The following is a 24,556-nucleotide window of genomic DNA, read 5'->3' on the forward strand; positions in this document are numbered from 1 at the left end:
GTACAGGAAACAGCCTGGAACTTGCAAGGAGTTCAGTAGAGGTAGTTGCTGGAAAGTGGTGGGTGCTGAGTTTAGGGCAAGGGAGAATACAGGTGGAGTCCATACATGGGAGAAATTCACAGCATGAGAAGAGATTGCTGAGGAAGGGATTATTTTCAGAGGTGACACGAGTCAGACCACTGGAAGAGGAAGAGTGTAAGCAGAGGTCTTGAGAATTGTGAAGGATGCAAGAGAGCCGGGGCATGGGAAGGAGTGAAGAGGGCATTCATCCTGGGCAGCCATGGGAGTGTCCGAGGCAGTAGGCAGAATCTTCCAATGGAAGGGAGGACAGGACAGTGGGCTTGAAGGTGGGAAACGACTCTTGAGGACTAGCCGATGTGATGAGTCCACCTGCAGGAAGAATGATGGGGCTGGGGTGGGCCTAGTGAGTTCAGATGTACCCTGGAGTCAGGCTCTGCTCGGTGGCCCGGGAGATTGGGGAAAGGGACCGGATCCCAGGTGTGGTCTGGAGGGCTGGCATGTTGGGCGGAGCGTCTCAGTGCAAGCAAGGGGGTTGTCGAAATGGCAGGACAAGGGTCCAGGCTGAGCGGAGAGCCCCAGGAGCTGGACCAACAGAAGTGGGGGGAGGGGATACGGGGTGGAGTGAGAAAGAGCATGGGGGCGGGATGGAGGCTTCAGCCAGAGAGCTCCACGTTTGAGATCTTCAAAGTTGAGAGCTCTCCAGGCTGGCCTCTCTGTGGATTTGAAGCTGGGCTGGGGGTGGTTCACCGTAGGGTGGGAGAGGGGAGCAGGGGACAGGGAAGAGAGGCTGAAATCAAGAGACAGCTGTCCTCTGGGCAGAGTGCCTACCGAGCTGTATCACGGGAGGGGCGTAGAGAAGAGCCTTCTGAGCCCCCCTAACCATGGCCATGCTGGGCTTCTGTTCAGGGGCTGCTGTGGACTAGCCCCAAAGCCAGAGGCCTCCCCCATGTGCAGGGCTTCCTCCTGAACTTCCTGCTGCCCATCGATGAGCCCTTTAGACTCTGCAGCCCAGGGGTGAATCCTATGCTGGGTGGAGAGGTGGAGGAGAGGACCGGCCCTAGAGACACCTGGGGGGTGGGCAGCTGAGGAAAAGTCTGGAGCCTGTGAGGAAGGAGCTCTCAGTCTGAGATTCCTTCAGGCCCAGCCCTGGCAGGCAGCACCTTCTGGGGACTTGGCTGCCTTGCAGACTGTCTGGGGGAGGGCTTGGCCTGGGTATCCTGTTCACCCCCATATACTGAAAGACAATGACAGAATTCTGTCTGCTCAGATCCCAAGAGGGTGGGGCAGACGAAGGGCAGGTTGGGTCCTGGGCAAAACCGGTGTGCACGTGTACACGTGTGGGTGTGTGGGTGTTGTATATTTCCATCTATGTTCAGTTTCCACTGGGGAACAACACCCCAAAGGCCCCAGGGTTTGAAAGCAAGGTTAGAAGAGAGAACTCTAAAGAGCTAAAATAAACAGCCCAAAACAAAGGTAATTACTTCTGGAGGTTTGGGGTCTATGTAGAGGAAGCCTGGATAAGTCAAGAGAATTCTTTGATGGCAGAGGACCCAGAGGGTGTCGGTCATTATTTGATTTTCAAGAGCAGAGTTACCAATAATGAATGTTTCCTTGGAGTCATGTTAAAGCTTTAAATTTAAATATCGATTTCTATTCCCAACATACAAACCAGGGAGCGGACCAGGGCAACACTGTCTGTTAGAACTTTTGGCAATGATAGAAATCTTCTGCCCCATGTGGTACAGTTGCCGCTAGACGCCCGTGTCTATCGGTCATCTGAAATGTGGCTGGTGCAAATGAGGAAATGAATTTCTCATTTGATTTAATCGTCACTGTAACTCAGAGAGCTGCATGGGCCTGGAAGCTCCCATACAGGCCGTGCAGGTCTGGAACACTGGTGGTCATCCGTAGCTGTGTATTAAAATCCCCTGGGATGCACTGAAACGTCTGAAGCCAGGCCCACCCCCTAGAAGCTGACTTCCTTGGCCTGGGTGGGGAACCCAGTGAAGGAATCTATTCAGTTCTCCATGGGATCAAATATGGCGACAGGCTTGAGAACCAGTGGCCCAGGGGAAAAGGAATGTTGTCTGGCGGGGAAACTGGTGTACTGGGAACCAGTTCACCCACAAATAATGGGAAGACTCAACAAGGACTCCCCTGGCCCCGTGACTCCAGGACAAGGGTTTCTCGTGAAAGGTGGCCTAAGAGAGATGCTGAACACATAGGAAAAACTTAAGAACCTGGCCGCTGGGGGGGAAGCCTTGGTCGTGCTCATGGGCCGGGGGCAGAGAGACGTCTGCTGTGGGCGGCTCAGACCCCCACAGAGGGCCTTTGCCCCCAGAGGGTGGGACTTCCGTAAGGGCCTCGGCGGCACAAGGGGGCTGGGGAGATACAGGGGTGGGAGTCCACTCGGAGTGAAGGGCCAACACTGCAATGTGTCCCCTCAGGGATGTACCCAGCATGTCACAACGCAGACACACAGGAAGAACCTGGGCCCCTTGTCAGCTGTAGGCACGTCCCGGAGACGGGAAGGGACCTGTCCCCGTCTGGTCTTCCCTCTTCTTCTTGCTCCCTTGTCCCCAGCCTGTCGCCTCACTGTCCCCACAGCTTCGTCCTCACACCCACCCACCCCTCCCCTGACTGGCAGCCACTTGGGGTCTTCGTCCCCTGCCGCTCTTTTTCTCTCTTTAACTCTTCCATGTGTCCTTTCTGATGCCTCTCCTCACCTGCCCCCTCCCCCTGTGTCCCTCCTCCTCTCTCTTTCCTCCCCGGCCCTTCCCCTGGTGTCTTCTCTCCACAGACTTTCCTGGCCTCCAGCGGAGGACTGTATTGCCTGGGTGGAGGCTGCGGGAACGTTGTAATTCCGGGCTGCATGAGCCTGCCCAGCACGCCCGCCGGCTCTCCGCCCCGCAGCTTGCATGCGCGGGCCTGGCTGTGGCTTTGCATGGGGTGGATCCGGCCCCAAGGGCTTCCTTCCCAGAGAGCAGGCGCCCTGCAGGGTCGGGGAGGGGGGGTGCCTGGGCTCTGCAGCAGAAGGCGCATGGCTGCAGTGGCTTTCCTCAGAGCCCTGGGAAACCGGCTAAGGGGTCTCTCTGGCGCCCTCCGTCCAGACGGCAGCATCCAGAGAGGACTGTGACTGCTAGCTGGCGCAGGACCTTAGTGACAGTTCGCCGGCACAAGGTCTCTGGGGACACAGGAAGCCTGGCGGGGCTCTCCCCTTCCAGAGTTGTCCGGGTGTCTGAGGCTAGCCTGGCTTAGGACAGCCTTGTGCTCAGTGGGGTGGTGGAGTGGCCGCGGTGAACTGATGGGGACAGAGAAGCCGTGCTCTAGGAAACCTGCACTGAAAGTATCCTCCGCTCAGTGGCAGCTTGAGGAGAAGGTGCGAAGAGGCAGGAGGCCCCAGGAGGACAGGCAGTGGGCCCGGCTGCAGCCTCACAGGGCCCAGGGCCGAGTCCCCGCGGCCTCTTCTGAGAATGGGCTTAGCGCCCTGCCTGGGCCACCTCCCTCCTTTTGGCTCCCCAAGCCCAGAGCCCTAAGCCTGAGGAGGATCGGGTGCTAGGGTCCAGCAGGGGACACGAGGTGGGGCTGGAACTCCTCTCTGCCGTGGATGTCTCCCCAGCACACACACATTGCCCTTCCCGCCCCGCCTGCTCCTTCCTCCGCTGAGGTGCCACCTCCAGACTGACCTCTGGGGCTGCTGGCCCGCAGGACCCCGACGAGAGCGCCCGTATCTCCAGCGCCTTCTTTCGCCTGTTCCGGGTCATGAGGCTGATCAAGCTGCTGAGCCGGGCGGAGGGAGTTCGCACTCTGCTGTGGACCTTCATCAAGTCCTTCCAGGTGTGCCTGCCCAGCCCACCTGAGCGGGGCCCGGGCCAGGTCGACACGGGGGACTTGGAGAGGCTGTGATGGGCATCTGGGTAGCCTGGGGTAGAGCCCCGGCATGACCATGGGGTGCACAGTAGAGCTCGGGGAGGGGAAAGGCTGCAGAGCAGGTGCGTGGAGCCCTGCGCCCTGACCCCCCCTCTTCATCCCCAGGCCCTGCCCTACGTGGCCCTGCTCATCGTCATGCTCTTCTTCATCTACGCGGTCATTGGCATGCAGGTGAGGGCAGGAGGGCCCAACTCAAAGCGGGGATCTGGGCCACGTGGTGGGGGGCATCTGTGGACCCTTGAGGGAGGCCTAATCAGCACAGAGGCTGGACCCTCCACCCTCCCTGTGTCTTCTGGCCACCATGGGGTCAGATGCGGGACCGAGGAAGGACGCTGGGCACCTTACCCCTGGCGGCTGCAGGACTGGTTGGCTGGGAGCCATCCGGGAGGAGCCTTGGCACTCAGATGGACAGCAGGGGCCACCTGAGGAGGGAATTCGGTGTCTCAGTCTACCCCCTGCAAACCCTGTCCCCCCATTCCCCACATGGAGTCCCTAAGTTGGTTTGTGCTGGGAAAACGTGGTCCTCTCTCCTGATTCCCTCTGGCTCAGTGGGAAAAACTTCACCCAACCTTGAAAATAATCCGATTAATTTGGCTTCAGGTCTGCTGTGGCTTGTGGTGAAGGGGATTTGGAGGAGATAGGGGTGAAGGAGGGGAGTAGTGAGGTGGGAGAGGCCAGCAGGGCCTGGGCTGAGGGGAGGCTGCGATCTAGGTCACAGGTGGGGGCCTTTTGTGATTTGCAGATGTTTGGTAAGATCGCCATGGTGGACGGGACCCAGATAAACCGTAACAACAACTTCCAGACCTTCCCGCAAGCTGTGCTACTGCTCTTCAGGTGTGAGGTTCCCGCCGCCCCGTACCCCTACCTCCCCAACCCCACCCCTGCTCTTGGCTTTGCTCTACTCTGCCCTGAGCCAGGGCCTTGTCTTCCTGGCCCTGGGGCCTGTGTAGCTACCCAGGGCCCTGTGCTCTGACGAGATGAGGCTCTCCTGTCCCGGTCTTGAAATGTTTAATCCTTTTAGAAGTTAGCTATGCTCCCCATTGCATGACTTATGCCATGTTTTAAATCCATTTTGAACAAATGGCCCCACATAGTCATTTTGCACTGGGCCCCCAAAATGACGTAGCTGGTCCTGAGTGGAGTATGGACTGTTTTCCTGATCTCATCCCAGTGCAGCAGGAGACAGAGACCAAATGTCCCTACATGGGAGTGGTGGGGCCTCAGTGGCCTGTGACCTTGCCCCACCTCGGTCAGCACGGTCAGCACGGCCCTCTCCCTTGCGGTCCCCCACCAGCGACTTGAATCATGGATTGACTTTGCCCCTACAGCCAAGATACCCCTTTTCTTTAGTTTAGCTCCTGCTCATAGTACCCTGTAAGGAGCAGTGGAGCCCCAGCACAGAGGGGAAACTGAGGCCCACCTCACACTGAGCTACTTGGTGAACGTAGGGGTCCAAACTGCCTCTTTTGGTGATGCGGGGGTGAGGGGGAAGCCCCAGTCTGCCCACCTGTCCACACCCTGCCCCCCACCCCAGGCTGCTGGCCTCCTGAGGGGCCGCCCACGAGCAGACAGGCCAATGGGATCCCATCTCTTCCAGGTGTGCAACAGGCGAGGCATGGCAGGAGATCCTGCTGGCCTGCAGCTACGGCAAGTTGTGTGACCCCGAGTCGGATTATGGCCCGGGTGAGGAGTACACTTGTGGCACCAACTTCGCCTACTACTACTTCATCAGCTTCTACATGCTCTGTGCCTTCCTGGTGAGACGCCCAGAGACGAGCCTGCCTTCCCCTTCCTGGGCAGCTTCTGTCCATCGGGGATGGGCTTCGGGGATGGGCTTCGGGGACATAGGACACAGGAGACTCTGGTTAGATGGCCCCTTGTTCCACTCAGCCTGGGGGGGACTTGATTTTCTGAGTGCTTTATCATGTCCAGAGGGGTTGCTGAAAAGTTTTACCCTTTTTGGTTAGCAATTAGTGATCAAAAAAAGAATTTAAAGGGCTTCTGTCCTACATAGATAGGGGCCCCCAATAAAGCCACTTGACCTCCCTATTCCTCTGAAGAGAAAGTTGCCCCATGGCTGAGGCTCTGGAAACAGGGTCCCAGAGGAGGCCTGAAGGGGGTTAGAAACAGTGCAGATTGTTCTGGAATCCAGGGTCTGCTGTCTGTTCATGTGGAAGGCGAAGAGCCAGCGCCGTCTGTGGGCTGTCGTTCCTTCACTCTTTCTTCTTTCCTATATTCAGTCAAAAACTGTTGTACGAGCATCCTGGGCTCAGTGCAGAGGGTAGAAACATGCTAAGACCCAGTCTGGGCCTGAAGGAGCTCCATGGGTACCGGGGAACCCATGTGGGAGCAAGTCTTGCCGTTCCAAGGGTCACTATACACAGACAAGGCAGGAGCAGTAATAGGGCGTGGTCCAGTGAGGACACTGATGGGGATCATCTCTCTGGGCTGGGGGCAAGTGGCTGAGATTGGAGGAGCTTGAGCTGGGCTTTTAAGGATGAGCACAAAAACCCCCATTAGAGGACACTGCCCATGCGGGAGCTCAAGGGTATGACCCGAGTTGTTTGTGTGGGGGAGGTAGGTCATTCAGAAGGGCTGCAAGGATGGGCCCCCTTACCCACTGGACACCCCCCAGCCCCCACCTATCTCCCCATTATCACCTGCCTTTCCAGGTGGGAACCCTCTGTTCTCCCCTTGCAGATCATCAACCTCTTTGTTGCTGTCATCATGGACAACTTTGACTACCTCACACGGGACTGGTCCATTCTGGGCCCTCATCACCTGGATGAGTTCAAGGCCATTTGGGCAGAGTATGACCCAGAGGCTAAGTGAGTCCTATCTGTAGACTCCGGGCGGGGTCATCCCTCAGCTGTCCCTCCTTCCATCCTAGACCCCGTCCTGGTGTCCCTACAGGGAGTCACTCCTCAGTTTTATAAGAATGAGTGGCCTCCCTCTCCCTTCATTATCTGATGTTCCAGATCAGAAAATTGGAGTTTCTTAGGGTTGGAAGGGATCCCACAGCCTCCCAGGGCAGAAAATCCCTTGACTTTATCGGGAAATGGTCATCCAGCTTTTGCTTGGACATATCCAGGAGCAAGGAACTCAGTGCCTCAGCGGGCCCTGGCTAGGCAGAGTTGTAGTCCAGGGACCAACAGCATCCCAGCTTCATTAAAATGTAGAGCTCTGGCTCCCCGCCCCCCTACCAGGCCGACTTACTGAATCAGAACCCTCATTAATTATTAGCCTCATCCTCAGGGCGTTTGTGTGCTTGTTAACCCTTGGGAAGTACTACTGCTTTACATTCTTTCTAGAAAGATAATAAGCTCATATTTGACCAATGTTGCCCAGGCATCAGGCCCTGTGCTAACCACTGCAAGCATCATCTCATTTAATCCTTACAACAACCTGTGACACAGCTCTCCAGCTCTCTACAAGTCTCAGGAAGTGGGCTTCCACCTCCAGCGATCCACACCCTCTACATCTATTAATATAACTCAAGAGCCCCCAGTCAGCTCAAACAGAGCCCAAGGAAGGCTCTGCTGTGGTGCAAAGTCTCCAGACCTGGAGATCCCACATCTGACGGTATTCTGTTCTCGAAAGGACATCTGCCCCCCAAAAAGGACAGCCCATTCCTGGTGGTGGGCAATAGTGAACCCAAACATTGTTTCTTCTTTAAAGAGGGAGCTCAGCTTCTGCTTCCTTGGACAATAGGAAGCATTGCCCTGTGTCCTGGCTCTCTTGCCCTTGGTCCCTTGTCTGAGCAGGGAGGGAGCTTCTGGGTGGGGCTGCAGGGACACAAGTCCATGTGTCCTCCTGCAGGGGCAGAATCAAACACCTGGATGTGGTGACCCTGTTGAGACGGATCCAGCCCCCTCTGGGCTTCGGGAAGTTCTGTCCCCACCGGGTGGCCTGTAAGGTAACCAGCGCTGCTAGGGAGGGCTGGCCTCCAGGAGAGAAAGAGGCTCGGGCACCTTGGGACAGGGAAGCTGGTGAGGGAGGGCCTGATTGGATGAGTCATTTCACAGCAGTCATCTCCTGCATCCCCAAGTTCCTCCCTGAGGACCTCAAGTCTCAACAGCGTCCCCCCAACTCATCTTTCCATTCCCTTGTGAAGGGCGTCCTGAATCACCCACACCCCCAGCCTTCGTGTTCCCCCCTCCCCCGGTCCACAGACCAGGCTGGAATGACCCGCCACGCCTGGCCTGGTCCCAGCTCAGCAGTCAGCCACTGCCCTCCCCTCACAGCGGCTGGTGGGCATGAACATGCCCTTGAACAGCGATGGCACGGTCACCTTCAACGCCACCCTCTTTGCCCTGGTCCGCACGGCACTCAAGATCAAGACGGAAGGTGAGGGCTTTCTGGCATGCGGCCCCCCTCCCTTCTCTCAGAGGATGAGTTTTCTGGTGCAGATTCTGCCAGATTCTCAGAGCTAAGGGTTGGAGTGAAGAACCATGCAGAAAAGTAGGAGGAGGACCCCTGACCATGACCACAACATTCTCATGCCTTTCAGGGCTTAGATAGAGCTCGAAAATTCTCTACGGGCCAAGGTCACTAAGGATCTATTCCCACGCAGCTATGTCTGAACAGGGTCAGAGAAGTGGCAGTGTTAGCACAGAGGGGAGGGCCACCTAAGGTTTGGCTCTGGGCAGGAGCAGAGGAGCTCCTCAGGTTGCAGTGGGTGGGCAGCCCACACTCAGCTCCACTAACCCCACAGGTTCCCCACCACACCGCCAGGAAGGCAGACATGGAGGGAGCTGGGAAAGGAGTCGGGGTGGGGGAGCTTGGTATTATTCCTGAGCCCTCTCTTAGGGCTCGGCTCTATCGGAGCCATCCCCCAAGGGCATCAGAACCTCTGCCAGCATCTAGGACAGCCCCAGGGAACGTTTCTCGGAGGGCAAGGAGGGGAGGGCCAAGAGTCAAGAATTGGAGAAAGGAAGTTAGGGCAGCAGGAAGGCTGCAGGGGTCTTTGGAAAGACCACAGGGCATGGGGATTTGAGGGCTTTTGTGGGGAAAGGGAAAAGAGTAGGAGATGTTGGACAGCTTTCAAAGGCAGCCACTTTGAGCACCGGAAGCCAAGGCTTGTGGGGAGTGAATACATGACCCAAGGTTTGGGCTGCCCCAGGGGGACGGTGATGCCCTCCCGCCATGCCCAGTGCTCAGCCCAGTAGCTGCCAAAACCAATCAACCAACCAAATGGACAAACAAACAAAACCTCAGCCAACATTTGTTGAGTGAGGTGTTCGGAGAATCCTAGGCCATTTGTCAAGTGCCGTTGACTTGGGCTGGGTGACTTTAAGACTGCCTCTGCCTGTCCCTCGCCCCAGGTAACTTTGAGCAGGCCAACGAGGAGCTGAGGGCCATCATCAAGAAGATCTGGAAGAGAACCAGCATGAAGCTCCTGGACCAGGTCATTCCTCCAATAGGAGGTGCGTGCTGCTTTGGGAGACCAGAGTCCAGAAGCAGTTGAGGAGAGGGGACAAGGGACTTCTCCAGGAAGCCCTGTGAGAATCTGAAAATGGCCCAGACACTTTGTAAATACCTTGGATAGACCCTGTGGTGGCCATCAGGACCGGTGCTAGACTTAGGATGGGAATTGCCCATTGTCCAAGTCGGCAAGGAGAGGAGTGTCCTAAATGGCCCGGTCCTGGCTACCCCTGGCTCCCACTCTGAACCTGGTTCAGATTCTTACCCACTTTCAGGACACCCCTTTTTGGGTCCTCTGCAGATGATGAGGTGACTGTGGGGAAGTTCTACGCCACGTTTCTGATCCAGGAGCACTTCCGGAAGTTCATGAAGCGCCAGGAAGAGTATTATGGGTATCGGCCCAAGAAGGACACCATACAGATCCAGGTAAGGCCAACCTGAAGTCCAAGGGACTCCAGTGAGCCAGGTCTCCAGGGTCCAGCTCCCTCTTCATGTCCTTGAAGGCCAGTGATGGAGGCCCAGAGGGAAGGATGATAGGACCAAAAGAAATGGGATTTTTTTAAAAAGAGAGATTTGAGTGCTTAAAATGATCCACTGGTAGGCAAAGAAATTTAAAACTTTGTTTCATCTCATCTGTTTTTTATTTCTATTTTTTGGTGTTAACCAGACACACAATTTACAAATTCAAAAATATGCATGCATTTGGGCTGTGTGCTCAAAAACATTTCAATTGCAATTTTTACTTTAAAATAATTTCAAAATTTTAGAAGTTGCATGTACAACGGTACAATTTTTTTTCTGAACCATTTGAGAGTAATTCCCAACATAATGTTCCATCAACCCAGCACATTTTCACATGCAGCAAGGGCATTCTCCGTAATTCTCCTACATAATCACAATGTAACCACTAGAATCAGGAAATTAACACTGAGACTTTATGATCATCAAATCCTCGGGCCTCATGCCAATTTCACCAGTTGTCCCAATGATGCCCTTTATAGTAAAAGGATCCACTCCAGAATTATACACAGCATTTAGTTTCTATATCTCTTTAGACTCTTCTACCCAGAACAGTTCCCCGGTCTTTCCTTGACTGACCTTGACACTTAGGAAGCTTGCCAGGATATCCTTCAGTTTGAGTTAACGTGTTGTTTCTTCACGATAGGGTTAAGATACACTGATCCTGGACAGGAATGTCACAGAAATGATGCTGTGTTCTCGTTGCAAGCTCTCAGATGATACCAATCTTGGTTCATCCCATTGCTTTGATCAACTCAAAAAATTATATGAATGATATATTCATTCAAAAGAGATCATTTGTCTAGGAGATTGTACTGAGTAAAAAGATTTTTCCACCTGGAGGCCTGGGGGGGTATGAAATCACCCATGAGGTTGACAGAAGACTCCTTGGGAGTCATTAGGATTTGGGCCATCCCAGCAGTCAGAGCAGGGCCCCCTGGAGCCCTGGGATGTTGAATGTCCAGGAGAGGGTGGGGCTGGAGTTGGGGCTAGAAATGAGCGAGGCCATGGGAAACAGTCTGGTCTCCCTCACTAGACTGGAGGGGTCACTGAGCTTCTGTCCTCAGGCTGGATTGCGGACCATTGAGGAAGAGGCCGCCCCAGAGATCCGCCGTACCATCTCAGGAGACCTGACGGCAGAAGAGGAGCTGGAGAGAGCCATGGTGGAGGCTGCGATGGAGGAAGGGATATTCCGGGTAAGTGAAGACTGTGGCCTCCCCATGTGTTCTAGGCACGGGGAGCAGCAACATCCCATAGCGAGACGGCCAGGAGCCCCACCATACAGGAGGGGAATTTGGAAGCTGAAGACACCCATAGCCCACATCTCTTAGAACTCAGAATCCTACTGGACCCAACCTCCTGGAGTTGTCAAATATGACACATACTCTTTTCGTTTCCTCTACCAAACCTCACTCCTGTCCTCACCTCCCCAAGAGCCCTAGCTGACATTCATCTCTTGGAATCCCTTCCTTATCAAATGGTGTGCCTGCTTGTTTCCAGTTACACTGGTCCTCAATCCTTAGCCCTCTAGAATTTTTTATGACACTATAGAATTAAAAGGTCCTTAATGACCACCTAGTTCAAACTTTTTGGGTTATTCCTGAGGAAATCGTGGCCCAAAGAGATGATATGGGATAGCCAATATCACTTTAGCAAGTTAGTTTTAGACATGGGCCTAGAACCAGTTCTCCAGACTCCCAATCCAGTGCTCTTTCCATGACAATGTATTTCCCTATCTGGATGTCTGTGTCTCCTACATAGTTCCTTAGTTGTGTCCTGTCTACCCCCATTTAATTGAAAACTCTCTGAAGAGGGAGATCGTGAGCTCTTCTCTGCCCTCACAGCCCAGTCCATTCTCCTCTGGCCTTACAGGATTTGTCTTCCAATGCCATCACTTGTTCCCAGGACGTGATGCCAGGATGGCAGTCCCCATGCACTCTCAGCTCCCATCCCCCCATCACGGCTCTCGGCCCTTACGCTCTTCTCCTTGACCCTAGAGGACTGGAGGCCTGTTTGGACAGGTGGACAATTTCCTGGAAAGGACCAACTCCCTGCCCCCTGTCATGGCCAACCAGAGACCCCTCCAGTTTGCTGAGATAGAGATGGAAGAGCTGGAATCACCTGTCTTCTTGGAGGATTTCCCTCAAGATCCACGCACCAACCCTCTGGCTCATGCCAATACCAACAATGCCAACGCCAACGTTGCCTATGGCAACAGCAACCATAGCAACAGGCAGGTGTTTTCAAGGTAGTGACAGCAACTGCCAGCTTTGGATGTAGGGGTCCTGGGGTAGGGCTGGGAAGACATATTTAGTGGGTTCCAGGTTCTTTCGGAGGAAGAAATGTACAGATTGTCTTTTGCTTGCCTCTGTGTCCTTTGGGATCCATCCTGCACCTTAAAGTAGGAGGTGGGCCTGGACGGCAGAGACTCTTCTGGCCAGCAGAGGGCAGCATTGGCACAAATGCCCTATGGTTCCTTCATTCCGTCCTCTGCTGCAGGTCTAAGGAGCCTCTCGAACATAGCAGGTTAGGAAGAGAGAGAGAGTTACCACAAAAAGCTGCAGAAAATTAAAGTTGAACTGTTGGATTTAGGTTCTGGGGAGATGTCATTGCTGAGTGGGTCCTCTCTCTCCCACCCTGAGCTGCAGACTAAATATAATAGACAATTACGTAAGTGTCACGAAAAACAGCAGAATGAGGGGGAGAGCTCGGAAATCATCACCTGTGGTCTGAGGTCCAAGCAGAGCTTCTGTTCTAGGTAGAAGGACCTGGCAAGGCTGTCACACACCATCAGAAATGGGCAGGAGAGGGCAGATGCCCAGTGAGCAGCTACTCCCGCCAGGGCTAGGGCTGTCTACACCCCCTTCCATTCAGAGCCCCACAGGCCCGGAAGTGCGCCTGGGTCACCATGGTGCTAGATGTTCCGGGGCTACAGAAGCATGAGACCTGGGCCTTGACCTGAAAGGACTGTGGTCTCACTGGGACATGTGTCCTGTGTGCCCTGAGAATGCAGGCGTCCTGATCACCAGGGGCTGGAAAGGCCTAGAACAGAACTAAGCAATGTTTCTCAGCCTCCACGTGCCAGCCTCCACTCCACCACTGTTTCTCGGCCTTCCAAAATGGCGGTGCCTGGGGCCTCACCACAGACTCCGGGGATGGGACACGGCCACTACTAGTCGATCCAGTGTGCCACCAAGGTTGAGAATGAGTGTCCTCGAGGGTGTGAGGCTGGGGCTGGGCCTCAAAAGATGAACAGAATGTGGAAAGGGTAGAAGAACGGCATCCTTTGGGCAACGGAGAGGAGGTAGGGACGCATTTGGCTTCTTCCTCTTAACCAGCAAGCACTGACCAGTCAGAGAGCGGTGTGAGCCCCAGCCCTGGAGCCAGGACAACACCAATGATGGGTCCAGACCCTGAGGGGCAGCGGAGGGGCGGGATGGCGGGAGGACCAGCAGCCGGCTCTCACTCCGCGGCCTTGCCTCCATTGCAGCCTCCACTATGAAAGGGAGTTCCCTGAAGAGACAGAGACGCCTGCTGCCAGAGGAGGAGCCTTTGGTCAACCCCGAAGGGTCCTGGGTCAGTCTTTTCTGGGTGCCTGAGAAGCTGAGCAATCTGCCAGAGAGGGCTGGGGAGCCTGGCTCTCTCCTTACACTAGGGGAAACTGGCTGGAAGCCTGTCGCTAGGGGAGCCAGCTGGGCCTGGGGTGGACGAGCTGTCAGCTGCTCATCCGGGTGGAGGAGAAGGGTGCCAACTAGGTAACTGAGTGAGGTGGGAAGGGGGCAGGCCAGGAAACTCACGCCGTCCGTACTCCCCTCTCTGAAGGACAGCCCCTGGCCACACTGACCCCCTGGACCTGGGGCCCTTCAGGAGATAGTCTGGTGATCTCCCAGCTGGTCCTAGACCTGTGTGTGACATCAGGAGCCCTGAGGATGCCCAAGTCCAATGGAGATGAGGGCACTTGCCCTGCTCCCCAGAGCACGTGCGCAACACACACACACACACACACACACACACACACACACACACACACAACACACATATGCACACTTCTACGTGCAAACACACATGGAAACACCGAAGAAGATCTTGACCAGATCTGGTCAAACTCCAGCCCTGATCCCTCCCCCTTCTCAAACCCATGAGGACAGAGACCAAGGCAAGTAGAGGGGCAAGGGGACAACACAGGGTCCTACCCAGCCTGGACTTGGTTGGATCTTAGCATGTGCACCCCCCCGCAGGACACCCTCCACAGCCCCAAGGCTCTCAGGGAGCTCTCAGGGTCTGGCTGCCTGGCTGAGCAGAGCTCCCCTGACTCTGAGACCCTGGCAGGAGTCAGCAGCCCCTCTTGTCCTTGGTCTGTCTTGCCCCACAGGACCCCACAGCAAATCCTGTGTGGAAAAGCTAAAAGAACAGCCGACCCAGAGAGAAATGCCCAGATCCCAAGCATCTCCTGTCCCTTGCCAGGTAATGGGGCAGAGGCCTGGGAAGAAACTCTATACAGAGGAGGGGGACCACCATTATTTGCTCATTAATAACAGAAAGGGTCGGCCTCCTGGGTCCTCCCCTCTCTGTGGGTCTTGGCTGAGGCTCCCTTGGAAGAGCTGCAGTTTCACGGGATCCCTGGGGCTCCAGCATCCCATTGGGGTCTCTGCTGTTTGCATTTGGAACAGCGTGCCAGCGCCGAGGCTCCCTTGCCTGAGGAGAGGAGAAGCCAGAGCCCGGGGTCTCCGCCTGAGCAAGCATCCCACAGCAGTAGGACCAAGGACAGTAGTTCCCAGTGCCAGACTCCAGCGACAGCCCAGCTGATTCAAGAGGTGAGGTGGCGGCGGGCCCAGAGCAGTGGGCAGCATTCAGGGGTGGCCCTGGGCTGGCCGATAGAGGCAGACCCCTGAGGCAGCACCCCAGGAGAGCCCACCTGGCCTTCTGTCCTCCCTGCAGGCTCTGGTTCGAGGCGGCCTGGACACCTTGGCGGCTGATGCTAACTTTGTCATGGCGACCGGCCAGGCCCTGGCAGATGCCTGCCAGATGGCACCAGAGGACATGGAGGTGGCAGCCACAGAGCTGCTGAAAAGACAAGAGTCCCCAGAAGGCCCGGCCAGGGCCCGGGGACGCTGGAGCCTCAGGTCCTCGCTGGGCAGCCTTGACCAGCATCAGGGCTCCCAGGAGACCCTGATCCCCCCCAGGCTGTGAAGGCCCTCACAGCATGGGCTTAGAGCTAGCATCCCCCACGGTGAGGGTGGGGTGGCTGGGGCAGAGAAGGGTTAGCCCCCTGCAGAGACCCCTCTCTCTCTCCAAGTCTCAGTGGATGGGCTGAGTAGGGGTAGTCAGGAACCACTGAAAAAAGATCAGGAAGAAGTTGACTGACAGGCCATTCTCACCAGCAAGAGGCACGGATGGATGGAGTTTCCAACGTCATTCAAATAGACCCATCAGTGCCAGTGTCTGGCTGGCAGAAGGCCACTCCCCTCAGCAGGACATTAAAGTCTCGGGCCTGTGACATTGGCACCTGGCGCCTGCTTGTCTCCTTTTTTGGAAACGTTTCCTATTCTTCTCCTCACTCTTCCCTCTTCCCTGTTCCATTTCCCAGGAACCCCACTCAAGGGCTTGGGAGCCTGGGCCTGGGAGGACAAGAGCCCCCAGAGGGCCTGGCTAGGGCCTGGGGACGCTGGAGCCTCAGGTCCTCGCTGGGCAGCCTCTGGCTGCAGAGCTGTGGTCCCAGGCCATCTCAGCGCTCCTCTCCTCCAACCTCAACACCAGTGGCTTCCCCCACACCTCCCCTTAACAGCCTGGTGTTCTCCTCCGCAGAGAAACAGCCACCACAGGGTGCCTCCCTCAGCTCCTCTCACCAAGCTGATGGACTTGTCTGTCTTTGTCTCTTGCTCCCCTCCCTCTCTCCCGACCCTGTGGGAGCCTGGAATCTCCTCCAGCCAACTCCTGGGATTCTTCCCCAGCCAGTCTCCCATCTCCCCCTCGCCCCTCCTCCCTCTGTCTGTAGGCCACATTCGAGATGTTTCCATCTTAACAACATGTCCTCGCTACTGTTCTGGTTACCTACATGAGGTCTGTTGGGCTGTCTGTCTATCTGTCTGTCTGTCTAGTGCATTCCTGAAGACCGGAGTTCTTACCTGGGTTGTCTCCTCCTCCACATTTTCATTCCTAGTTCCCACTTCTCATCCCCCGTGCAGCCTGACTGCTGCCCATCATTCACCAGTATCTCCCACAACTTTGTTGCCAATCTAGGGGGCCCACGTCCTTACCTTCCTTGATTTCGAGGCAGCGTTAGGAACAACTTACCTCTCTCCTTCCTGACATGCCTGTACCCTGGATCTCCCAAATTTCCTCCTACCCTTCAAGTGCTCCAACCCCACGCTTCCCTGTGAGCTCTCACCGGGCCCACCTACCTCTCTGGTGGGGGATGGATTCCTCAGGGCTCTGTGTTCTGGATCCTTCTTTCCACTTGGGAAGTGTCCCTGGATGCTCTCAGCGACTCACATTTCAGCTGCATCTGTGCTGATAATTCCCAATTCCATACGGCTAGAGCGAACCCCCACATCCTTCTCCCTGACAACTCACATATGTCCTACCTGTGCCCAAAGTGCATGGTGTCCAAATTCGGCCTTGCTGTCCTTTCCCGAGAGGCTGCGGCTACTCTGGTGTTGCTGATCTCAAGGAAACCCACCCTGTTCAATCCAGAAGCCTGCGTGTTATCCTGGGCTCCCAGCTTGCCCCCACAGACTCAGCCTCCAAAGTCTGTCTTTGTGTCCACAGTGACTTCCCTGATATGTTCAATCAACGATTCATGCCTCTTCTTTTTTCTTTAAGATCTTTATTTATTTTTTTGAGATAGAGAGAGAAAGGGTGCATGGGGGTGGGGGGAGGCTGTGGAGGGAAAGGGATGGAGGGAGAGGGAGACGCAGGCTCCCCGCTGAGCAGGGAGCCCAACGTGGGGCTTGATCCCAAGACCCTGAGATCATGAGCTGAACTGAAGGCAGACGTTTAACCAACTGAGCCACCCAGGCAGCCCCGTTTCTTGCTTCTTCTATGGCAAGAGCCTCTGGCCTGCCCTCTTGGCCTCCTCTCTTCTCTTCCTCCCCGTCTGTCTCTGATCTTTCTAAAAGAAGAAGCCTGTTATCTTATTCCTTTGCTTAAAAGCCTTAAAGGCACCCCCAAATCCTCAGAATATCGTGCAAACCCTTGCCTCCGCTTACAGGCCTCCCCTGGGCCTCTGCCCTGCCTCCTGCTCTCCTGCAGCCCCACCAGGGGGAGCTGCCCTCACCTCTGAGTTCCGCCACGCCTTCATCTCTGGAAAACCATAGGATCCCTCAGCCCCACGGATCCCTCCCTAGTCGTCTTTCAATTCTCAGCTTTGCTATGGCTTCCTGCAGAAAGCTTTCCCCCCGAACGACCTTCTGAAGCCTGGCCCAGACACATGCGCCTGCCCCCGCCCCCAGTACAGCGCGGGGTGGGGGTGGGGGGGTCATAACTGCTGGTTTACTGTTACCCCAGCCAGAGCAGGTCCACTTTGTTTGAAGTTATGCCCCCAAAGCTGAGCACTTTTCAACCCAGACCAGTGGCTCCATAACTGTGCATAAATGCAGGACAAGGGCAAGAAGCACGGACCCTTCCCTCCACCCGCTGCCTGCCCTGCGTCCCCCGCCTGGGCTCTGTAGCCTCCGCCATCTTGGCTGTCTGTCCAGGCCCAGGGGAGGCAGGGAGGAGGCGCTCTGCCTCCAGGGGCAACAAGCGGCACTTCGCCTCAGCCCTACACACACACACACACACACACACAGCTGCCAGGCTGCTCCCATAAAGCCCTAAAGGAACAGTATGGAAGGAGGAGGGCTGAGGTGGGAGCAAGGGGGGCAGGCCGGTGTGGGGGGAGACAGACCCCTCTACTCAGCAGGACTGTCAGAGACAGTGTGCCCGTAATGGCTGGTGGGGCCACCTTCTGTCACCGGGGGGCCACAGGCCAGAGGCAGTGTCTGCTGGACCCTGTCTTCTCCTTGCTGATTGCCTGCAGACTTGGAGCCCAGCTGCTGGGTGCGGGGTCTGCCAAAAGGGGCGGGGGTGCAGCTGGTGGGAGGGGATGGGCACAAAGCCTCATGCCGGCTGTGGAGACTAGCAGAGCCCTCCCATCTGGAAGGTGTGAAGCTCAGATGCACGGTCTCTGGAAAGCCAGTGAGGGGGCCCCGCTCCAATGTATCTTCAGAGTAGGGAGGAGCTCCGGGGCCCTGCTCTCCGCGAGCGTGTGGTGGTGTGGAGGCCAGGCTCACCATGGGGCTGAGTGATGCTTAAAGGAAACAGACGGGTACTCTCGGCGCCGTGTTTCAGAGCCTTGACTAGGAAGCCAGACCCATTTGGACCTGAATCCCCTTCACCTACCTTCATGCAGTGACATCAGGCAGTTCACACAGCCCTCTTAAGCTTCTACCACTCCATCTGTAAAATGGGACTAATTCCTACTTCCAGGGTGCTGGGAGGTATGACGGTGACCAGGTAAAGACCTGCTTGGTAAGAAGCTGTTGCTTTCTGTTCGATGCCGGCTAGTAAGAAAGCCAGACCCTTAAGCTGGGGGGACACTGAGCTCAGGGGCATCCAGGACCTCTTAGGGAAGGCCGGGCCACGTGACTGTCAGCCCAGGGGTCTCTGGATCCCGCCGCATCCCCCACGGGCCCTGCCAGCTCCCAGGACAGCCTGGGGACGGAGAGGCCAGCTCCTGCCGCCGGAGAAGCCACTATGAAAGGCACTGCCAACCCAGAGCTGACCTTGACCCCCATTTTCCTGGCATCTGATCCCAATAACATGTCACTCCTGCCGTGGGGCTGACAGCTTGTGAGCCAGGTGACTCTCTCTTGTATCGTGTGACGCCTTTTACTACGGCATTTATCACCTTGCAGTGAAAGTCGGAGTATTACGGCATTTATTACCTTGCAGTGACACTCGGAGTTTAAAGTTTGTTTTTTCTACTGAGAGTTCCTCAAGGACAGTGAGTTTCTTTATCAAGTTTGTATCCCCAGCAAGGAGCAAAGGAAGGAAGGGAGGAAGGAAGGAGGGGAGGGAGGGACAGATGAGCAGGGGAGGGAGGGTGCGTAAGGGAACAACAGCACCGTCACTGGCTAAATGACATGTATTAGATTGGATTGTTTGAAATTGTTGATATTCGGTCCCTTTTGTCTATGAAACAGCAATTTTATCAGCCCTGACCTACTATAACGAGGATGGTTGCCTCCCTGTCCAGTGGGACCCAAGTACCAGCACTGCCTCTTGCGGGGGTGGGGGCGGGCAGAGACCCCACCTTTGGCTTTGGGGCAGTTGAGACAAATCGGTCTGGATAAGGGCTCACCGAGGTAGGTGTCCCCATGTGGGACTGTTCTTGGGCAGCATGCAGCTCGAGGTTGATGGGGGGGCTGTCAGCACTTATCATTACTGAGATGTCCCCCCTGAGAGGGGAGGTGAGGGTTCACCATAACAACCGCAAGGAGGGGTCTGTAGGTGGGCGCCCAGCAGCCCTCGTGCCAGCAACTATCAGAGGCTGACTATCTCTCCAGGTACCCCCACGTCTGGCCTTCTGGTCTTGGAGTTTGACCTCCCCCCAGGCCTGGGCCTCCCATCTCTTCCTCATTCTCCTTGGCCAGCCCTAGGGCCACTGGTCAGCCTAGGGTGGGGAAGGGTGGGGGACAGGGAAGACAGATTACAGCCTCTCCCTCTGAGTTCATTCTAATTTGGGTTATGACTTCAAACTCTTCTTTGGATCCTCCAACTCAGTTTGGAAGTTCAAGAGGAAGAAAAAGTTCTTTTCATGCTCTTTGCATCCACCCCAGTCCTGGCTTATTCTCCTCACAGCAAAGTGTCTTCTCTGTCAGCTGGACAAGTGTCAGGAAGCACATGGGTGGGGGAGAGAACATAGAGTAATTTTTCAAGAGATTATGTCACCTCAGGCCGTGCAGGCTGTCATGGTCAAAGGGCCTTTGAAATTCTCCAAAAATCATCCCATGAGATTCAGTGCACGCGCGCGCGCGCGCGCGCACACACACACACACACACACACACACACACAGCCCGGGGTGTCGGCATTCATCACTGTCCCATGAAATTCGCGACCTGGTATATTTTTGTAAAGGCACATTTCAGAGGTTAATCCTGTGTGATCTCCCCCACCACCTCCCTCCAAGTCTCCAACACCCACCCCCATCTCCTCCTATATTTAAAGTGTTAAATGCTTGTTTGCTGGCAATTTGCTCTGCAGGGTCTGGCTGAAGGAAATATCTATTAAAACCTGAGGCAATGCTACATCCGTGGGGACTGGAAATCACTAGCTCCTAGGCAGGGTGGGGCTTATTTGGCAACTTAAGCAGAGGGAAGGGGCTTCTGAGGGTGGCATCGGAAGCAAGGGGACAGTGGCTTCTCTGGGGTCCTGGCTAGGACTGCCCCGGAGGTCCCCTCCTTGCCTTTAGGTTTGGGACAGGGGGTTCTGCCCCTTCCTTCCTCCTTCCTTGGCACCATCTCTTTTCTCCACTCTCTCTTTGGCTTTCCCTGCTTGGCCTCCTGCTTGCTCTTTTTGCATCTGCTTCCCCCCCCCCCCACTGTGCTTTCTCATTCCCCACCCGCTGTGCCTTCTGGGGGGGGGGGAAGGGGGCCCTCCGTGAGCCCATAGGCCACCTAGGGCAGAGCAGAGGGCTCAAATGCCCTTCAGGCACCCAGGACTGTAGCTCATTGGCCCCGGGACCCAGGACAAATTACCAGCTGCTCTGCACCCCTGCTGGAGCAAAGAAATTAGAGCAAGTTACCTTTTTAAAAAAGTTTGTTGAGTTATAACTAATATATAATAAACTGCACACAGTCTATGCACCCAATTTGATTATTTCTGAAAGATGTATACACAGCCATGGAACAAACATCACCACCAAGATACGAGATCTCTCCACCACCCCCAGATTTCTTGGTGTTCATTAGTAATCCCCCCTTTGCCGCTCGATGCTCTGTTCACTGCCCCTGCCTCCCTCCTCTCTGCACCCTACTGTCCCCCACGCCCAGGTCTGTCTTCTTTCACTCAGCATTTTTTGGGGGTTCATCCATGCTGTACCATTTTTTCCTTTAAGATTTTATGAATGTATTTGCCAGAGAGAGAGTGTGTATAAGCAGGGGGAGCAGCAGAGGGAGAGGGAGAAGCAGACTCCCCACTGAGCAGGGAGCCCAATGCGGGACTTGGTCCCAGGACCCTGGGATCATGACCTGTGCTGCAGGTGACGGAGCCACCCAGGCATCTCCAATATTTTTCCTTCTTATTGCTGATAGTGTTCTATTATCCGACCTACGTCTGTTGATCCGTTCGTCTGCTGATGGACATTTGCATTGTTTCCAGTCTGGGACTATGACACAGAAACCTTCTAGGAACATCTGTGTGCAAGTCATGGTGCGGACCTGTGAAGCAGGTGGCGTCTCGGGGCACTCCGTTTGCTTTCTTAGCTCAGCAGCCACCAAGGCCTTGATCCATCCTTATTCTTCACCTTAATCCAACACAGGATGAAACAGGAAATCAGCTTGCTTGGGTGGGTTCGGCCCCTGCTGCATCTCTCTCGTGGTGTGACTCGGGCAACTCTTGGTGTCCTTTGTTAATACGGGTATGAGAACTGTTCCTTCCTCCTAGAGTCATTGTGAGCACTACACGAAGCGTTTAAACAACTCCTGGCACCATGTTCAGAAATGGTAGCTGTCATCACTCAGCTTGGGCCCTGACTGCATCTATCCACTCCACGATGCGCTTCCTCCAGGAGTTCTGAACTGGAGCTCACACGGGGGCGTCCTGATACCCAACTTGAGAACAGTTTCCCAGGCAAGCAATGGGCAGCAGCACTGGAAGTCCCTTGGATTTTTTTCTAATTACTTCTCAGAGTGGCTCCTGACCCCCGAGGGACAGCTCGGCACAGCTTCCAGAAGACCCCGCCTGAGCCCCCAGGCGGTTTAATACAGAACCACGCTAGTTTGGGATGCAGTGATCTGGAGACGTGGCAAAAGCTTAGTCAAATCACGGGGAGTCAAGATGAGTGGAGGCAGAAAGGCTGCCCGCCCCTTTCTACTGCCCCATAGGTTGTCCAGATCAGAATCCAAAAGGGGCTGCTGGGGGTCCTGGACAGGCCGGTAGAATCCTAGAGGGTGCTGGAGCTCTTTGAGATCTTCACAGACCAGGGCTCCGAATTCTGGCTCTGCCCCTTTCCTGACTTTATCAACTACAGTAGGGCCAGCGAAGCTATGCCAAGGTAACACAGAAGCCCGTAATTTCAGGGGTTTAACACAACAGAAGTTTATTTCTCACTTAAACTCCATATACGACACTCAGTGGTGTGAGGGCGCAGGGAGCTCCTAATGCTTCCGCTTAGAGGGGACACGTGTCAGTTTGGCTCCCCTCGTCACTGGTCAAAGTCAGTCACGTGGCCCCAGCTAACACCAGAGGACACGCAGTCCTGCCTTGTGACAGAAGGCAGAGGGCCGGAAATATTTGGTGCACGGCACTAATGATGACCACGCTAGCCAAGTGACCTCTGAGCCCATTTCCTCTTCTGCAAAATGGGGACAATAACCGTATTTACCTCGGAGATTGTTGGGAGCATTAAATGAGAAAGCTTATGCAACCTCCTTGGCACAGCGTAGCACGTGGGGTAAGTGAAATGAAGCTGAGATGCCCTCCAGATAACCCCCGGTGACGCTGAGACCAGGAGTGTTTGTGTACAGAAGGGATCCAGCATGCCAGGCTCCTTCCTGCGTTCTGCAAACACTTACCCTGCCCCCTCTTCCAGCTCCCACCTCCGGGGGCCAGGGAAGGCTGAGTAACTCTCCCTCTTCCCTGGACCACCAAGGAGCCTTTGGGCCAGCCAAACCTCATCACCCTGTCCACACCAGCCTCATCCCCACTCCTCTTGGAGGTTCCCTGTCTCTCTTTATGTCCACATGGAGGACAGAGGCAAACTGAAGAAGGGGCCGAGAATCCATGGGCAACGAGAAGGAAATCACTATCTGTTTTGTGCTGAGCATAGTACTAGGTACTCAATCCAGATTGCCTTATCTCAACCTCATCATAGTCCTGCCGTGAGGTGAAGGCAATCATCCTCATTTTGAGGCAAGGGAATGGATGTTTGCAGGAGCTCCATAACTTGCCAAGGGTTACATAGTTCGAGAGTGGCAGAGCCGGCATTCGAACCCAGATCTCCCAACTCGGAGCACCACCCCTGGGCTTCCAAGCTGTCTATTATTTTGTACAGTCTTAGCTTTTATCCAGACTGTAAACTCCAATGCAGCCCAGTCCTGGGTGTTTAGCCTCCGGGTCCTTCCCAGCTGTTGTGGGCGCTGCCTGCTCTGGGACCATGGGGACCGTGCGTGCTTTTAGTCCCATGGTCCCCACTCATTGGCTTATTGCATAACTGCGGACCAGTCTCTTTACCTGTCCAGGCCTTGGTTTCTTCACTTGAAAACGAAGCTGTAAAACTAGATGATCTTAGGGTTCTTTTCAACTCGAGGGTTCTGGGACATTGAGAATTTGCCCCCACCGGCTAGCTCCTCCTGCCTTTGGCCTTCATGGGCAGTGCAGCAAAGTTGAAAGTGGATGAAGAGCGACGTCTGAGGTTATATGGGGTATTAATTAAACTGTCATTAACATTTGAAACCAAAAATAGTTGGGGGTTTTAGGACTTGATAGCGTGTTTCTTTCTTTTTTTTTTTTTTAAAGATTTTATTTATTTGACAGACAGAGATCACAAGTAGGCAGAGAGGCAGGCAGAGAGAGAGGGGAAGCAGGCTCCCCGCTGAGCAGAGAGCCTGATGCAGGGCTCAATCCCAGGACCCTGGGATCCTGACCCGAGCCGAAGGCAGAGGCTTTAACCCACTGAGCCAACCACGTGCCCCTGATAGGGTGTTTCTAATCCACAGCAGTTTTTTTTTTTTTCTCTCTCCCTCTCTTCTATTTATAACAAATTCTGGTTTCCTGTAAGGCCAGGTCTGTCTCCTTCTGTAACAGAGGAAGTCAGGCTGAGCCCGCGCCTGAGCAAAGACCTCCGAATCCACACCCCAGTAGACCCTCTCTGGGGTTCTGAGCTCCTGTTGGCAGGTGGAGCTGTGCTCTCTGTCCAGGTCGCACTGGTCGGTGTGGCTGGACTGGAAGGATGGGCTCATGCCCCTTCTCCCGTGGAACCAAGGACGGCTGCTGGGGTGGGGCTGGCAGTTAGGCCTGGAAGTCCAGAACTCTGTACTCTGCACCCCAGTCCTTTAGGACAATGCTCGGTTTCTGCAAATGCCAATGCCTGGTGCTAATCTTAAAGAAGATAAAAGGGAACAGGACTCAAGTTCAGGCCACCTCTGGAGACATTTCTAGAGCTAAGGGTATCTCTTAGGTATAATGATTTGTTACTGTAGGGTTGCTGTTGAGAGCTAGGCCGTGCCTGAGAGATCTGGGCCAGATGGCTTCCTCAAGTTGCTGCTGGAGTATTTTAACTACAGGAGTGGGAGCTTCCTGCCTCGGAGAGGGTCCTCCTCAGCTCCCCCACGTTCCCATCTGCCCAGACGCCTACAGCTCCTGTCAAGAGAAATGATGGAAGCTCCTAGACACCCGGTGGGGAAAGGCCTCAGCTCAGGACGAGAACTGGGGCTCAAACCCCAGTCCAAATAGGGGATT

The 24,556-nt window shown here is 55.1% G+C and overlaps 1 protein-coding gene across 2 annotated transcripts in view; it reads left to right on the top strand.

Annotated features, from left to right (window-relative positions):
- CACNA1S (calcium voltage-gated channel subunit alpha1 S) overlaps positions 1-16,702 on the top strand; it is a 69,821-nt gene extending 53,119 nt beyond the window's left edge. Inside the window, exons 29-44 of one of the 2 annotated variants that reach the window (XM_080824185.1) lie at positions 2,822-2,878; positions 3,730-3,858; positions 4,057-4,122; positions 4,694-4,785; positions 5,549-5,708; positions 6,652-6,779; positions 7,771-7,867; positions 8,196-8,298; positions 9,276-9,377; positions 9,677-9,801; positions 10,962-11,090; positions 11,892-12,127; positions 13,385-13,470; positions 14,267-14,358; positions 14,565-14,708; positions 14,833-16,702. In XM_080824185.1, coding sequence (XP_080680311.1) covers positions 2,822-2,878; positions 3,730-3,858; positions 4,057-4,122; positions 4,694-4,785; positions 5,549-5,708; positions 6,652-6,779; positions 7,771-7,867; positions 8,196-8,298; positions 9,276-9,377; positions 9,677-9,801; positions 10,962-11,090; positions 11,892-12,127; positions 13,385-13,470; positions 14,267-14,358; positions 14,565-14,708; positions 14,833-15,084 — 1,998 coding nt within the window. In that variant the 3' untranslated portion in view covers positions 15,085-16,702. Of the gene's footprint in view, positions 1-2,821; positions 2,879-3,729; positions 3,859-4,056; positions 4,123-4,693; positions 4,786-5,548; positions 5,709-6,651; positions 6,780-7,770; positions 7,868-8,195; positions 8,299-9,275; positions 9,378-9,676; positions 9,802-10,961; positions 11,091-11,891; positions 12,143-13,384; positions 13,471-14,266; positions 14,359-14,564; positions 14,709-14,832 lie in introns of both variants that reach the window. The other variant, XM_080824184.1, reaches the window with a different exon arrangement.
- Positions 16,703-24,556: the final 7,854 nt, after the last annotated feature.

The sequence above is a fragment of the Martes martes genome (assembly GCF_963455335.1).
Source record: "Martes martes genome assembly, chromosome: 15".
Classification (NCBI taxonomy): Eukaryota; Metazoa; Chordata; class Mammalia; order Carnivora; family Mustelidae; genus Martes; species Martes martes.